The 18,157-nt window shown below is 36.8% G+C and overlaps 2 protein-coding genes across 2 annotated transcripts in view; both read right to left on the bottom strand.

Annotated features, from left to right (window-relative positions):
- Positions 1-2,899, bottom strand: part of LOC111155452 (peroxidasin like) — a 446,194-nt gene extending 443,295 nt beyond the window's left edge. Inside the window, exon 1 of the mRNA XM_022515616.1 lies at positions 2,736-2,899. Within this exon, the coding sequence (XP_022371324.1) occupies positions 2,736-2,899 (164 nt within the window). The remainder of the gene's footprint in view (positions 1-2,735) is intronic.
- A 5,246-nt stretch (positions 2,900-8,145) lies between these two features.
- The window catches only part of LOC111155425 (protein-L-isoaspartate (D-aspartate) O-methyltransferase domain containing 1), a 64,380-nt gene continuing 54,368 nt past the window's right edge, over positions 8,146-18,157 (bottom strand). Inside the window, exon 6 of the mRNA XM_022515576.1 lies at positions 8,146-10,838. Coding sequence (XP_022371284.1) covers positions 10,471-10,838 — 368 coding nt within the window. The 3' untranslated portion in view covers positions 8,146-10,470. The remainder of the gene's footprint in view (positions 10,839-18,157) is intronic.

Raw genomic sequence — 18,157 nt, 5'->3', positions numbered from 1 at the left:
ATTTTTTGTTTGCTAATCCCAATTCTGAAAGATTTGCTTTACTAAAACAGAGAGCATGAAGAGTGAGAGTTTCTAAATGGTAGCGGCCTATTTGGTAAATGACCCAATGATATCTTTATAGATGGAATTAAATTAAAATTGGGAGGAGTAGTTTTTTTCATTTTCCTAAACTTGAAACACCAACCATAATCATTCATTAAGTATAGTGAAGTTTCCTTACCTACGGTTGAGAAAAGTATTTTCTGTATTAAAGTTAAAATTTTAAAAACATGTAAAGACAAACTCAAGAAAGTTATACTACTACTAATTAATATTTACTAAGCACTTTGACTATGTTTATTTACATTGTTTCCACAGTTATGATGACAACACATATATATCTAAGTATGGTTTAACAAAAACTCTTGATGCTGTTGTTGGGGAGAAACTGGGCTAGGCCCATTTGCCTTAGCTTCCAAAGGCTGGATTTTTTCTTTTCCAGAATTCTTATTTTAATGCAATTAGCAGTGTATCTTCATGATTGCTTGTTTGAAAATGTAATCCTATGTCTAAGATTTGGAGCCCAAAAGAAGTAGACTGCACCAACTTTTATAAGCTTTACATCTATTTCTTGACCTTTATACTATTTCTCTAATAGAGGTCACAAATGGAAGGTCCTGGGATAAAAGTAACCTACAAATATGTGAGGCTGGGCCTGTGTGTTGTTGCCTTTCACATTAAAAAAAAAAATTATCCTCTAAGATTTAAAAGTTAGGGAATTTCATTTTTGACTTCCATATCTTCTTGAAAAATACAGCAAGCTCATTAACAATAGGCCCAAATTCCCACAGGGCAGCAATGAGCTCAGGGGCTGGCCGGCCCTTGCTGCTGGCTCACCACTTCCTCCTCACGGTCCCCAGAGACCCAAGCCGAAGTTGGTTGCAGTTCATCACACTACTCATGAAGTGGTTTGTCCTCACCCACCCACTTCCTTCACATTACTTTACCAGCCAGCTTCCTGGGGTATTTGAGTTTGCAGCTCAAATTATATCCTTAACTGTAAACATAATAGCGAACCTTCTACTGCTTAGTAGGGACAGATGCTATTTTAAGTATTTAACATGCATTAACTCATTTAATCTTCAGAATAACCCTAGACAATGAATACTATTAGCATCTCCATTTTATGGAAAAGGAAACTGAGATATCATGAAGCTGAGAACTCACCCAGGCAACACACATTTTGTCTGTAGGGGTATCGGCAGGCCCAGTCTGGAACGTGAGAACCTAACCATTAGGACTTATTTCCACATGTAGTGGAAGGCTCTTCACATCAATAGTGTCCATTCAGTTCTGTCCAATACGTCTCAAAAAGAGTGTCTAATGAGTGCTAATTTCTTCTTCGAAACACCTAAACATCAAAATTTTAGGTCCAGATTGGAGCTTAAGTAGCTTTTTATTTTAAGTCTGTGGCACGTGATTAGATAAGCTGCCCCTTCTGTAAGGCTAGTTACTCTGTCAGAAACCGCTATTACAAAATGACACAGGGATGGCTACAAGTACAAAGGCCTCTCTGGTGCTGTGCTGATTGTGGAGCAGTCCCAGTTTCAAGAACCTGTCTTACTCCTTTTTAGAGTTAGACTTATTTTGGTATTTGCAAGCATATGAAACAAGCAAAATGCTTAATAAAAATTACCATAAATATGTATGGCAAATATCTATCTTATTCTAAACAAGTACCAACCACTAACTTCAACTTTTCATTACCAAGCTAAATTCCTCATTTCATGTTGATGACCAAAAAAAAAATACAGTGCTGATCTTCTTATCTCATATCTCAAAATCCCAGGAATGTTAAGCTATTTCACTCTGCTCAAGAATGGACTTGGAACAGTGAAAGTTCTCTTCCATGGACATGACATAATCCGCAAAAATTTCACCAGAGATGAACCCTTCAAATCAGTATGTCCTTTCAGTGTTTTGCCTTCTGTTTTGATCTAAGACTTAAAAATGATAATAAACAATTCACACTTCACACATACTATTTAATTTAATCCAAATGTCAATTCAATGATACAGGTTTATTATCCCCACCTTACTATAAGGATTTGAACCAAGGCCCATCTTATACTTGTATTATGGTTTATTCTACTACCCCACTACCATCCCATAATGCCTCCTAGGTGCTGATTAAGTCACTGCTCCAGAAGGCTTCTAAGTACCCAGTGCTCTACTGGACAGGGTCTGCTCTGGAAAACCAACAGTCCTTCAAGGGCCCGAGGTTGACAGGATCACCCACCTGAGAGGCACACGCAATACAAAGCCCAATAATGAACATAAGAAATGCAAATCGCCAGCACATAATCAGTTGGAAGCACACTCCGAAGCTGAATTAGTTCTTTTCAAATGGGACAGACACATGCTGACCCAATTAGGAGTCCAAAGGATTTTGGAAAGGATGAAAGGAATAATCTGAGACTCTATGCAGGAATACTCGTAAGACAGAGTTGTGAATTCTTAGTAAGTTCTGGAAGATGCTGGAAAATACAACTGCATCTCATGCAAACATTTATTTCAACACATCATCGTTCCCATTTTCTAGTCTAACAAAGCAGGACCATTAATTCGTTTGAAACGTGAAAACCTTCTTCCAGTTACACATCAGGCACCGCATCAGGAATTTAGGTGAAAAGCAGAGTGCTCAGTCTAGTAGAGGGCAATGGAAAAGTGCTGAACGGGCATCTCTGGCAACTTACAGAACTGTGGTCTGATGCGGCACCTGAGGAACGTGATCCAGCATCAAGTGCACACAGCGAACGGTGCTCTTCAAGCAAAGGCACCGGCTAGGGCAGGGCAGCACTGGCAGGCACCACACGACCAGGAGAAAGCAAGCGGTCCAGCAGGAGAGTCTGGACTCCATCGCTCCATTCGCTGCTGGAAGCCAAGAAGCAGGAGCAGCAGCAGCAGCGGTGGTGGCGACGGAGGCGGCGGCTGCGGTGCGGGACCTGCCGCGCGCTGCGGAGCCCGGCTTGGGAGCCCCGGCTAAGGGCCGCTCCGGGGGGAACTCAGCCTCTGACCAATCCAGGAGCAGGGAGATCACATTACAGGGCGGAGGGCACCCGCCGCCTCTAGGGGGCGCTGGACTCGGGACGCGGAGAAGCTAGTCCAGGCAAAAGCCATTTCAGGAAACAAACGCACTCTATTGGGCAGCATAATGCAAATATAAACTTTTCCAAAGTTGCTTCCACTTTACATGTTATGTAAGCGCCAGCCTCTTATTAGCCCCTAGCTGTCCTTTTTTTCTACCCCGGCTGTCCTTCTGAAGCGCAAGTTGATTATTTATTGAATCGATGGAGAATAGCTTTTCTTTTTATCTGGCAGTTATTACCAAATCCTTAAGGGCAGAGTTCTAATTAGTTGATCTGGGCTCACATTTTCCTTCCCGGCTCCAAAACAGGCTTTTAAAAAATGGTTTCCTTTCTTCCTATATATTCTACACCTCAAGCCCAAAGCATTTCACTCACGAGATTCAAACCAGCTACTTCGATTTCTTCCTTTAATATTTAAGGCTGTTATGTCTACACCATGAACTCCTACACCACCATGCAGAGGAGGCAAACTGATAGACAAACGTATCTGTAAAGTAGAACAAGGCCGAGCCACCGCTGGGCTCAGTGGCAGCACCACTGGCTGAAGACACATTCTTTACCAGGTTTAATTAGCCACGGGTCACTGAGTTGAGTGGCCCTGAGGACACTGGCAAAGACAGACTTCAATAAATATGCTTTAAACGATTTTTTGGTTACTCTAAGCAGGTGTTTAGAAAAGGTTTATGGTTTTATCCTTAAAGCCTAAAATTCTCAAACAAATCTTATCCCTAAACTAGAACTTTAAAAAATGCAAAAAAGCAAATTAAAATTTGGGATGGTCCAATCTAGGCAACTCCCAGATGACCAGACTGGGAGACAAATCTAATGATTACAGATCTAGTTTTGTCAAAGCTTATCAACCTTATAAAGAAAAATAAATTCATTTTCCTTCCAGTAATTTTTCAGTCCTCTTACATTCTACAGTGGGTGAATACTGCCCTCTTTTGGCAAAATGTTAAAACTTAAATATGTGGGGTTTTTATTAATTAAAATGCACAGATCACAAGAAAAAATACTATGAAGAATGATTTTAAAATAAACCAAGTATGCTTGACAATTGTTCATGTTTACTTTATTGTCTAAATATCAAAATAAACTCTAAAAAAAGCTAATTTCTTCTTTTCAGTTCCATGCCTTACAATTACTGTTTCTGCCGATGCTTGTGACTTGGAGGACTTGGATGGACAAGGCATGTAAGTCTGCACATTGCTTTCAGTTCAAAACATATTAGCTTGTATTCATACAGCACTTTCTAGGAGAGACTACACTCTACTGAGAAACCCAAGCTCCAATAAATGAGAAAATTCTACTGATTCCTCCTGTGAATACAGGGTTAAGAACTATAAGGAAGGCACAGAGAACCACATGAGTGACACAGCTACTATAGACTGTAGATTCTTTCCTCAAATGCCTCAGGACAACTTTCCTGCAGAAAAGTATTATTATATATGTTAAGTATTATAAACATTTTAAAAAATGCATCAAGGTGCTAAGTTAAACATGTATACAAGAGTCCAAAACTGAAGAAAAAATGAGAAGCTGGCAATGTAAGTAAACACTGAAGGCTGGTTCAGCTTGAAGAGTACTTGCTTAACCAAGTAAAATAGATAGATTTGGGGGTATCAGAGTTACAGGAGCGAGAAGAAAAAGCCTTTTCCTAAGTGGAGGGTCTTAACTGGAAAACCTGAATTTTTTCAAGTTCATTAAGGATGAACTAGAAATCCACTTCACCCTGTCCCCATCCAACCAGAGAACACAAATAAAACTGCCTATTTCAAACTTGCTATGGGAAGGAAGGGAATAAAAAAATCTCCCTGGAGATGTACTATTCCCAAATTAGCTTTTAAAGTAAAAATTTAAAAAGATACACTAGGTGACCAGCACCCCCCCAATGCTATAGGAGTATCAAACCAAATGGACTTTGAAGTAAAGGATAGATACAAATAGGGGTCCTACGTAATGTTAAAGGTTCAAATCACCAGACAGACATAAAAAACCTAGAGTGTAGCATCACTGCATCAAATACACAAAGGAAAAACTGGAAGAACTACAATGAACTGACATTCTACCATCAAAGTGAGAGATTTTGCTGAAATTCACAAAAGCATACCAAAAAAATGTTTAAAAGTATTAGATTCAAATACAATAAAAAATTTGATTCAAATTACATTTACAGAATACTATACTGAAGAACAGAATACATATTCTTTCAAAGCACACCAAGCCATTTATTAAAAATGACTATATCCGGGCAATAAAACAAGAAATAAGGTTCCTGTTCACCACTTCCACTGAACACTGTACTGGAGGTCCCAACCAACATATCTGACCAAAAACAAAAACAAAATGAACAAAAACAAAAACAAACACAAACAAACCCAAAGGAAAAAATAAACCATCTTTATAAAGATGGTTGTCTATGTAGAAAATTTAGAACAATCTCAAGACAGTGGGATTTAAGTCATATATAAAAATCAATAATGGAGCAAAGTGTGATTTTAACAATACAACAGCATTGAAAAAATATAAAATATCTAAACATAAATCAAAAGATGCTTCAAACAAAATTGTGTACCTTTATTAAGACATTTAATAAGATCTAAATAAAAGAGAGAAGTACTCTATTCGTGGATTGGAAGACACTGCATCATATAAACATGTTCTCACACAAGCTGATCTATAAACTCAGTAATTCCAAGTGAAATCCCAAGAGGACTGTGTATCAGTAGTCTGAGAAACTGATTCTAAAATGTGTTTCAAAGTCAAACGGTCCAAGAATAGCCAAGAAATTCCTGAAATTTAAATTGAAAGGACTTATTTACTAGATCAAGAATTATTATAAATCTATAGTAAATAAGACTGTGTAGTTTTAACACAGGGATCCATAAACTAACAAAATAGAAAAGAAAACCTAGACACAAAGAAATAGATACATAAATTTATGACAGTTAATACTGCAGATCAGAGGAAGAAAATGAGACTTTTCAAAAAATGGTGTTGAAACAGTTGATCAACAAAGTAAGAAAAAATAAAGTATTATGAGGGTGGTGGGGTTATGGACATTGGGGAGCGTATGTGCTATGGTGAGTGCTGTGAAGTGTGTAAACCTGGCGATTCACAGACCTGTACCCATGGGGCTAATAATACATTATATGTTAATTAAAAAAAATTAATAAAAAAAGAAAGTATTATTTCTCACTTTACACAAAGATCAATAGCAAGTGTACTACAGACTTAAATGTGAAAGACAAAAATCACAGAACTTTTGTAAGAAAATATAGGCTAATATTTTCATATTATTTTTCAAAATATATTTTCAATATATTTTCATATTCATCTTCACACAACTGAGGTTGTGTGAAGATGAATCTAACACAATTAAAATTGAAAAATCTAATTCAAGAAAGACACTACAAACAAAATGAGAACAGAAACCACAAACTAATGAAAGATATTTGCAATACACATAACTGACAATGGGTTAATAGCCAGACTACAAAAGGAACCCTACAAGTCAATTTCTTTAAAAGAAACTAAGGAATAAAACATTTCAAAAACATTTCAAAAAGTTACTGGGAACTTTACAGAAAGGAAACTTAAAACCAAAAAAACACTCAAAAAGGTACAAAACCCCCTTAATAAGTAACAAAGCCCCTCTAACACTTCATACTACTAAATAGGCAAAATCACTATTAAATATAGGTTAGGTTAAGCAGTAACTGGAACGTTTAAACTCTGCAGGAAGGAACATACTGTTAACACTATGTTGGGAAATAAATTTGCACCACCTTGTAAAAGTGAATATAAACTTATTCTATGATCCAGGAATTCTACACCTAGATGTACAGTCTATGAAGAGTCTTGCACACATACAGTCACAAGACATGTTTAAGAATGTTGACAAGCAAAGTATCTTATGTAACATCAAATGTCCATCAACAGTATAATGATTAATTAAATTGAGTTGTGGATACAATGTAACTATTTACAAAACAGAGCAATCTCAGAAAAGGCAACATGAAGTGAAAAAATAACCTGCAGAATACACAGAGTATGATTCCATTAATATAAAGTTAAGTATGTATGAAGCCAAGTGACTTATTCTTGAGAGATACAAACATGTGTGCTAAAGCTACAGCAAAAGGCAAGGTTATGATAAACACAAAAGGAACACCCCAGAGAGGAATTAAGAGGAGATTAGGAAGGGGAACACAAGTCATGGTAATGCCAGTAGTCAAAGCTAGCTGTAGGTACACACATGTACTTACAGGTACACTGAATTACTTATTCCTTGTGTTCTGCATATATCTTCTAAATATTCTTCATATCTACTGAATATAAAAATAAATTTAAAAAAAATCTACACTGTCTTCAGAAGTGTCAACAGTCAAAGGAAATGAGATGTCTGAATACAGACAACTATATACAATACTTCAAGCATATAGTCATAGATGCATTGGGATTTTCTAAATTAAAAAGAAAAGAAAGCCAGGCCACTGGAGAACAAAATTTAATTACTATGCTACTGTTTATTTAAAATAGTTTTCCAAGACCTTACCATGATTTCAGGCTTTGCACTTCATTTGTATCCTCTCAAACAGCTAGAAATCAACATTTAACAATTTTTGTATTTTAACCATTATGTATGCTATTTTAATGACATTTTTTTCTTTACTAAAACTAGAACCTAATGTGTGAACCAATATGAGATATAGATTTAAATAATCTTCTTGGTAGTCGTGGTGCTGCTGAAGCTTTCTTGGATTTATCAGATGCTGGAAACTATTTCAAGCCATTTCCATCTAGCTGTCTGACTTAGGAAAATCATGCTATCTCCCTAGGCCTACTTTCTCTCTGTAAAATTCAAAAAAAACCAAAAAAACCTAGATTAGATTATTTCTATCATTTTATCTGGCTGCTAAAATCCCATGAATATATTCTTCATCAATTTCAATTTTATCTAACCTTTATTTGCTACTTCTTTGCCTAAAAAAGCATAATTAACCATACTCAAATAACCGTAAGTTCATTAAAAAATAAACACAAACCCAAAATATTCTTAATCATTCTAATATATTCCCACTAATAGATAAAAGGGCTTTTCACTTGAATTTTCATTTTTTATTTCTATTTCATTTAAAGTCAAGAATAAAGTCACAACTGTAAAATGATTGCATTTAAAAACACAAAAGATACATTTCAATGACAAAAATATATATAATGATCATGAAAATCTACTGTACACTTTGCTAAGGTCAACAGAGTAAGGGACCATATGAATAAGTCAATCTTCAAATATATCCTCAACAAAAACTCTCTTTTGAATAGTAAAATCATCACTTAAGAATTATTTATGTTTACATAACTGGACACTAGCTCCAAAACCAACAAAGTATGTAGAGGGTGGCCAGGGGAAGGGAGCTAGATAAAAATATGTGGGCATTGGGAACTCGATATTAAACCTCTAAAACACTTAATTTAAAATAAAATGAACATTCCTAACAGATGACAATCATGTAAAGCTGTTTTTTTTTTTCCTTGACAGAAATGAGATGGGACATTTCATAACAGTAACAGCTTAGTAATCATCTAAAAAAAAAATTGTGGAGATACACGCAACTCCAAACCCTAACCCCTAACCCCAGTCACTGGTATAAAACAAATACCTTCCATGAAATTATCCTTCCCATTACTAAAATATCCTTATTTACTTGGGAGAATTCATAACTTAGAATATTTCAAACACTTGTTTTAAATATGTAGAATTACCCGAGTTGAAATGTTTGAAACCATCTGTGTATTACTAATAGTTAATCTTTCAAGAGATAACAATCCTTTATTATATACATCAATTGGGTTTCCTTGAACATATTTGATCAACTACTACAATAGTGATGCTGCTGGTAGTGATACTCTCAAATTTTTCCTTTTCAAAAATACATAATCCATGTGACACTAAGTAGTAAATATGTTACACTGTATACTTTCTTAACAAGGAATGACTCTTTTCAGGTCCTAGTAGGAAGAAAAGAAACCAACAATGGCATTTACTACCTGTTTTATCCTTGATAAAGCTATAACTAATAGTCAAATGATGGATAGTTTAAGTATGTAATATGAAAAAAAAAGTGAAAATCATTATAATTTTACAAAAAAAACAAGAAACAAAACAGAAAAAACCACCCCACAAACACCATGATTAACTTAAATGAGCACAACATAGGTCCCAAAGATTATACTATGATTCTGAACACAATTTTCAAAGCAAAAAGGCATCTACATACAATTCCTGTGAGTATCTCATACACTACACAAAGATGAATTTCAAAGCGTATGTAGGCAAGATCAGTTCAACTTGTCAAAGACAAATATTTAAATGGTTCTATTGGCTAAAGTGCACCTGCTGACCAAATCTGCTCTGGTCCTGCCTCTGAGTACAACTCAAGAAAGAAGCTGTTACCCATGTTTCCTCCCTACCTGTCTGTGCTGTCAACAGTCATTCAGAACAATGGATATTCCTTTTTAAAACAAATACTTCATACACTGGATAAGAGGAAAACCAATCCTAAATGTACTATCTTCTGAAACTCCAGCAAATAAGATAACCTCATTATTTTTAAATACTGAAAATGTAAAGCGACCACACACAAATTAAGAACTGTATTAGGTATATACTTTTTATTTAATACTCACTTGATGTGCTCTTAAAATCTCTATGAGAGAAGCGGATCATTTCCCGTGTCTTTTGGCAATAGATTCAAAAGCAAAAGTAGCAGTGCTGTTGAATTCCGTGAAACTTTTTTCTTAAAGCTAAATTATTCAGTATTCGTATTGTTATTGCACTCATATATTGCCCGGAATACTATAGCAACTCAGCAATAGTGACTGCAACAAAGTAAGGTAAGTGGTTCTACACAGCATTTGATTTTCTAATTAGGTAAGAAAGTTTTCATACAGGAAATGCAAACAACTACAATTCAAAAATCAGTATATGCTTAACAATTATTTAACCTTATACAAAATTAAATGTAAGCCTAACCACTACAAATCTGTAAGGAATCAGAAAAGGATTTACAGTACACAAATCTTGAGTATTGTTGCATTCCATTCTTAAAGTCACTCTGAGTTAAAACAGCATTTTTCCAAGATTTAAAGAAAAATATATTTTATAAAAGGGATTCTTTTTAATTACTGAATACATCATTTTTTATTACTAAGACAGAAACAAGTTATACTTTTTCCACTATAATTTGCTCTGATGAAAGAATTTTAACTCCTAACAAATGCTACATTTTCAAGACTAAAGGAATAATCAGTAGGTATTCTTTCTTCTTGATCTAAGTTATTTTTCTCTAAAATATGTCAAGTAAGCCTTTAAAGATTCAGGTAAGGGCAGTTTCATGATTTTTTCTCTCAGTAAATTCTGAGGTGGCTCCTCGGGCTTCAGGGCTTCACCATGATCTTTCTCTTCCTCTTCTTTGTTATCTTCTTCCATTTTTTCATCCTCTTCACTGTCTAGAGGCTGAGGAATAAGCTGATTACCCACAAATACGTAGGTATTAATTCTCTGTTTAACCCTCTTTCTTTTCCTTTTTGGTGGAGCCCTCTGAGGAATCCCCTTGGCCTGCATCTCATCATTTATGAAATTTCTAAGTGTACGTCGAATATAAATACGAGCCAAGTCCTGGAGATTCCTGACAGCACAGGGGGCTAAAAAAAACAAAAACAAACAAACACACACAAAACATAAAAAAGTAAAACATTATATATTGTTCATTCCCTCACAGAACAAAACAAGTATTTCTTAGCTACTCTGACTTCCACCTAACAAAGACTTCAAGATGCCTACTATTTGCTAAGCCACCATTCTAAATTCTGTGGATGCTGGAAAGGTTTCTGTGCACAGATAATGTGTATCCCCATATATATGCATAAAAATTCTTTGAGAGAATAAGTTAAGAACTTAGAAATAGGCTACATGAGAATGAAGTACTTAGGGAATAAGAATAAAAGAGAGATCTTATACTGTACTTTTCTTATACTTTTTGATGTTGAAAATCATATAAGAACAATTGATTCCAAAAACTCAAATAAATGCAACATTTGAACAGCTCCTTCAGTCTGAGCTTTAAAGCTATTACTCATGCACGCGCGCACACACACACACAGTTTTTCTCTGCAAATCGGTAAGTAGAACTGGTTCATAGGCGAAGGGCCACCAGAAATCACGCTGTCAACAATTTAATAACCCAAAACACACCACAGATTTCCTTAAGTTACTGATGTTTACTTTTATCAAACACATCACAGTTGGAACCTATCCTGTCTTTTCACTCCCATTTCCCACAGACCTATAAATGCATAAGCCCTAGAACACATACTCTTCTTTGTAGCCTGTTCCAATACTTTATATATACAGAAATTAACTCTAGTCTCACAGTTTCCAGCCCTGTAGAAATAAAACTATCATCAAGGATCCTCAAATGCCTAAACAAAATAGAAAATAACCCTCTTCCAGTTAAACAGCATTAAAAAATCTTCACCATTTAGCTTTTATTTCTTCACTTTTGGTACTCTTTTCTGGATACTTCCCTTGCAAACTTTTTTGTTTTACCTATGAAAGCCTGCATTCCTCAGGAACTCTCTGGTATGTGGTATCTCTATACCATCAGACTATAAAAGCTCCAGGAGTGAGGGGCCACAGCATTTCCTCTCTGTCCTCTCCACAGGGCCCTGTACACTCTAGGCTTGCACAGTACATCATCCTGTCCAAGGCTCAGAGTCCTTCCTGTGCTCTGAACACCAGACCCTACCACAAATTAGATACACCCTGCAGGAGATAAATTTGTGTTGGTTTTGTTTGTTTGTTTGTTTTAAACTCCAGCATGGGAGACTTTTCAGACTGATTCAAAGATACCTCAGCACCTACCTAAGTGGCCTACTATAAAACCTTTTCTTCAAACTGTTTTTTTCCAACTCCCTACTGAAACCTGAAATAGGAAAGAATTCCAAAGAGCCAGACTGGGCATGTTTAGTTAGAAACTGTTTGTTCCTGGGCCTGCCCCCAACTGTATGAGATGGAAACTGAAACAACACACAAAAATTTGAGTTCAAGTCCTGCTTCTGCCATGATGGAGTGTTGTGAACACTGGTAAGTAAAAACATGTGAGAGCTCCTCCCTTATATGTTAAAATGTGTAAAATAACCACCTGCTCTGCCTACCTCCCAAAACTATTTAAGCTGTTTTAACATTCATTCAACACCTCTGTGTTAAACTCTATGACACCTACTATTAAAGAACTCACATATAGTGGATGCTTCAGACTAAGTCCTTGCTTTTATGGAGATTATGTATTTGGGGGAGGGGGTAGATAAAAAATAATTATGAAAAAGAGGACAGGATGTAAAAAAAACACCAATGACACAGAAAGTAACATGGGGGTAGAGCTATTTCTGACTGGGTAGTCCAAACATCTCCCTGAGGAAGTCATGCCTGGGCTAAGCTCTAAATGACATGAGGAAATAGCCATGTAAATACCTTGGGGCAGAGGGGACAGCAAAGCCCTAAGAGGTAAATGAGCTTAGCATGTTCAAGGAGCTGAAAGAAGGCTAATGTAGATGAAGTTCAGAGCAAGAAGAAAATGGTAAGAAGTATGATCATGGGTGACCTCGCAGGCATTGGTAAAAAATGTGCCTTGTATTGGCCATGCAGCTACTTAAGGGTTTTTAAAAAACAGGGTCGTAATGCAATGAAAATGGCACTCAGGCTCCTCTGTAGAGTATGGATCATAAAGAGAGGGAGTAGGAGACCAGCTGGAAGACTCCGGTAATCCACCTGAGATCTGACCACGCTCTGATGCAGATGGGAGTAAGGGAGGGTGGCTGTAAACATGTAGAGAACTGGACAAATTTGCAACACATTTTGAAGACAGGATGGACGGGGATTGGATGTAGGAGAATTTCTGGCCCAAGAAACTAGTTGGTTCTAACAGCCAATTACTGACATGACAGAGAGGAAGAGTGGCTGGGGAGAAGAAAAGCACAATTGCTCTGTGCAAAATCTGAAATGTCTACTACATTTCCTGAATGGAGATTTCAGGAAGAAAAACAACAGTGACACACTAATCACCATTTCATCATGTTACAGGCAATAACACATTTCACATGAAGTGAGGAAAAGGAAGCAGACAGAGGTGAAAAACTTGATCCTGGTCACAGAGGTCATAATAAGTGACATGAGTTGGGACCTGCACATGGGCATTTAACTGCACAGTCTAGGCTCCTGCTCAAACACAAGCAGCTGAATCATTCCTCCGAGACTCAGAAGCGAAGTCAGGGCTGGGGGCAGAAATCTGGGAGCCATCAGCCTCTCCTTGAGCACCTAAGAGGGAGTGTAGACAGAGAATAAAGGCCTATGCCTGAGGAAAGCTCTGAAAAAGCAGGGGAAGCTAGTGGAAAATAAATCCATAAAAGAGTTTTGGGAGGGGCACCTGGGTGGCTCAGTGGGTTAAAGCCTCTGCCTTCTGCTCAGGTCATGATCCCAGGGTCCTGGGATCGAGTCCTGCGTCCGGCTCTCGGCTCAGTGGGGAGCCTGCTTCCTCCTCTCTCTCTCTCTCTCTCTCTCTCTCTGCCTGCGTCTCTGCCTACTTGTGATCGCTCTCTGTCAAATAAATAAATAAAATCTTAAAAAAAAAAAAAGAGTTTTGGGAATTATAAGAGAACTAAAAAATAGAGCTGTAATTAGTCCTTTTGGCTGGTCTTTATTCTTGAACCTCTTAAATTTTTAGTCCTCTCTTTTCACACCTTAATTATGTTCCTCCTCTGCCAACACCACCATTCCAAGGACACTGTTAGAATGATGAATCTTTCAATCCTAAACTGTCAGAATATCTGAACTTCATAAAGAACAAACTAGATACACAATGGAAAAGATTCAGACTTAAGTACTAAAATAGTATCCACATGAGCTGCATTTAAGTTTTTCTGAATGATACAAAAACTTCTGGATAATTCTCATCCCTAGATATTCAAAAGTCTCCCATTATTTTCTATTCTTTAACACTCCCTTGTTTCTAATGCTTCCAGTCATGAGATAAGGATTTAAGGGACTAGACAACGCAAATCCTGACTGCTATTAAAATTTTATTTTGAATTAAAGCTTTCACTTCAAAATTATAATTAAGTTTATCTCTAACACACACACACACACACACACACGTAAGCTCTATTTGTTTCCCAAAAGGTAGGCCCCATACAGATTTCATAGGAACCCAGCAGTCAGCACTTTCACTTTTGTTTATTAACAGAGATTGAAAAAGGTATTATATTTAGGTCAAACTCACAAAAGTGATAATTTGGGGCCATTTTTTAGCCTACAAAAACAGCAACTATTCCATATAACTCAAGGTGGTTTAGTGACACAATTTCTGAAGTTTCTTTTATCCTTTGTGATTTTGTAACAAGAAATACACATTTGGCTTCCTATTCCTGACACAGAACTCTAAAAACACTTGGAATTTTGTAAGTGATAACCAATCACACCTGAGTTTATGTTAATGAGATGACTTGTGGTAAGCTGGGCTCACCAAGGTGACTGAGGATGCTGAGCTGGTTGCCAGGGGAACCAACCATGCACTTGGAGGACTGGGACTTTCACTAGCACCCTCTGGAAAGGGAATAGGGGATGTAGGTTGAGTTAATCATAAATGGCCAATGATTTAATCAATCAAACCTCCATAAATAGCATTAACTGAAAGCGTTCAGAGAACTTCTGGGATTCCTCCATGCATCAATTCCACCTGGTTGTTTCTGTGTCAGATCTTCTGATAATAAACCTGGTATCTACTAAGTAAACTGTTTTCCTGGGTTCTGTAAGCCATTCCGACAAATTATCAAACTCTAGAAAGGGGTCATGGGAGTTTGATTTATAGCCAGGAGATCAGAAACACAGATGAAAACCTGTATTTGTGATTGGTGTCTCCAGCTGGAGGAGGAGGGGGCAGCTTTGTGGGATAGGACCCTTTAACCTAGGGTCTATGCTAACATTGGTTAGTGTCAGAATAGAGTTAGATCACAGGACACCTACTTGGTGTCTGCAAAGGATTGGAGAATTGCTTGGTGTGGAAACACCCACACATGTGGAATACAGAAAGAAGTATTCGATGGGTGGTGTATAGAGGAAACAATTTTTCTTTAAGTTGATAGAATATTTTTCCTTTTCCTTTTCCTTTCATCCCTTTCTAAAGGGCCTGCCCTAAACTTAGAGCAGTGTGTTACCATAGAAGTAGAGAAAAATAAGCTTGAGGAACGTGATAATTACATTTAGTAACTGTTTATTATGGGTAATTTCATAGCTACAAAATACATTTGGCAAAGATTTGCATGTGTATGTTTTTAGTTGTGTGGTTTTTTTTTGGGGGGGAGGAGTAACATTCTTATTTTAACCCCCTATAATTAATGAAATAATGTTCTCTAAACAGAAAGCAATTTTAACAGAAGAGAAAACTTATTCTCCAAACATCCTATTAAACTTTGACAAATAATATTTTCAGAACATTTTTCATTCCGTGATTATTCATAGTGAAGTTGTTTTTTTTTTTTTTAACAAAATCGCAATTCCTGACTCATTTTTAAAAATTGCTATTGCAAACTGGTAATTTTTTTTCTTTTTATTATAGAAACTTCCAAGTATACCCAAGAGAGTTAACAGTATAAGGAATCTCATGTACTGGACACTCAGCTTCAACAACCACCCCTTCCAGCTAATCTTCCTTCATCAGCAGTGCCATTTCTATTTCCACCCCACCATATTATTCTGATGAAAATTTAAACAGATCCTTTCACCTGTAAATACTTTAGAGGCATAATGAATTTTTTTTTTTAATTCAGGCTTGTTTTCCATTTTATCCTTTTGAACCAAATTTATCCCTACTTTACATTCATGGTCATGTTGCTCAACCCAACCAAGGACAGTCTTTTTAACTATTCACATCTGTTTGTACTGACATCCTTAAACTGAGAGAGAATGAAAATTGCCCATTTATAACCAATCATCATCCATGTCATTCACAACTCTGTCACTGTAAAACCACATTTACAACCACACTCTTCTAAAGGACACTAAAGGGGCACCTGGGTGGCTCAGTGGGTTAAGCCCCTGCCTTTGGCTCAGGTCATGATCTCAGGGTCCTAGGATTGAGCCCCGCATCAAGCTCTCTGTTCAGCAGGGAGCCTGCTTCCCCCTCCCCCTCTGCCTACTTGTGATATCTCTCTCTCTCTCTCTCTGTCAAATAAATAAATAAATAAATAATCTTAAAAAAAAAAAAAAAGGACACTAAAGTAGGAAAATTGTCAGATAAAGAGGAATGCTCAGGCTATGACAGTGCCCATTAGAAAGAAAAACACCTAAGTGGCTGATGCACAGAGATCTACAGGGGCCTCTGCATCTGTATCCTTACAGGTACACATCATGCTAATGGTTACATTAGGTTGAGTTAAGTTAATGGTTAAGTTAGGCCACTGTCAAGACTAAACAGTGTCACAGAACTGTTTCCATTACTTCTCTTTATGACTTTCTAACCAGTTATGATAGGTTAAAGAAAACTGACATAAATAACCTGTAATTCTAATGTTGGAAAACAGGAGGGAGAAAATAGTTTAACATGCAGACCTAAGCCATATTCCCCCACCTACTTTGATTAGGTAATAAAAGTGACATTTCAGTTCCTAGCTATCTCTCCGCCAAGTCCATCTCTCCATTGGTTAAGAACCTGAACAGGGAAAAACAGGCCACAAAAATCACAAAGCTCAAAAGAGGGTAAAATGAAATGAAAATAAAATTAAATATAAAGCCAGATTCCTTTGAAATAATTCATTTAAAAAAGCAAATTATAGAAAGAAGTCTACCATGGTAAAGTTCATTTTTGGTACAGAACTTTAATAACTGATTTCCAAAACCATGATAATTCACAAACCAATTAATACTACTCTCACCTCTTTTTTGTATTTAGCTACAGATCACTCCCTTCTCCTTGAAATACCGTTTTTTCTTGGTTTCCAACACAAACACCTCTTCTCTCTCTTCACCCTCCCCCAAGTGCTCTCATCTATTCTAATAGCTAAAAATGCCATTTTTACATTGAGGATTCTTAATTTATACCTCCCTCACACAGTAGGTTTATACCTACTCAACTACCTGTCCTTCACATGCCAAAAGAGAGCTCAAACATGGACAGAATAAAACATCTGATCTTCCCACACCTATTTCCAAACTACTCCATTGCCAGTCTTGCAAACAGCATAAATGGTACCATCACTCAGCTAGCTACTCAAGGGAAAACTTTATGTACTTTTTTTCCTCTACCACCATCTTCCACGTAGTCTACTATTTTTCTACCTCTGTCCACACCAACACTGATTTTCCCTTTCAGTTTAAGAAAAGTCTTTTATAATCTATCTTCTACACTCTAGCCAATGAGCTTCAACTACCCTGAAACTTATTTCTGGTTTTGGACAACCAAGCTCACAAAGACTTTTTCATTTGCTGTCCTTTTATAAGGGGAGATGGAGAGGAGAAGGGAGTTGAGGGAAATTGGAAGGGGAGGTGAACCATGAGAGACTATGGACTCTGAAAAACAATCTGTGGGTTTTGAAGGGGCGGGGGGTGGGAGGTTGGGGGATCCAGGTGGTGGGTATTGGAGAGGGCACGGATTGCATGGAGCACTGGATGTGGTGCAAAAATAATGAATACTGTTACGCTGAAAAAATTAAAAATTAAAAAAAAAGAAAATGCCACAAATTTAATATACGTAGTAAATTCACAATTACAGTTAATAAATTCATGTTTTCTTTGACCTGCCCTTTCTCTTCATATGTCCCTGAAGGTAGCTAACAGCATCTGGTGCAAGGTAGGGGCTTTAACCCACCTCCACAAAAAAGCTGAATAAATCTACTGAATATATTACTGCCTATTTATTTAATTCTTCATAATTACATAGTCTATTAAATCCCAAACATAAGTGTTGAACAAT

Source organism: Enhydra lutris, unplaced genomic scaffold (assembly GCF_002288905.1).
Source record: "Enhydra lutris kenyoni isolate GAN:26980312 unplaced genomic scaffold, ASM228890v2 scaffoldscaffold41, whole genome shotgun sequence".
In the NCBI taxonomy this organism is placed as follows: Eukaryota; Metazoa; Chordata; class Mammalia; order Carnivora; family Mustelidae; genus Enhydra; species Enhydra lutris.
This window is presented reverse-complemented; position numbering and strand designations above follow the sequence as displayed.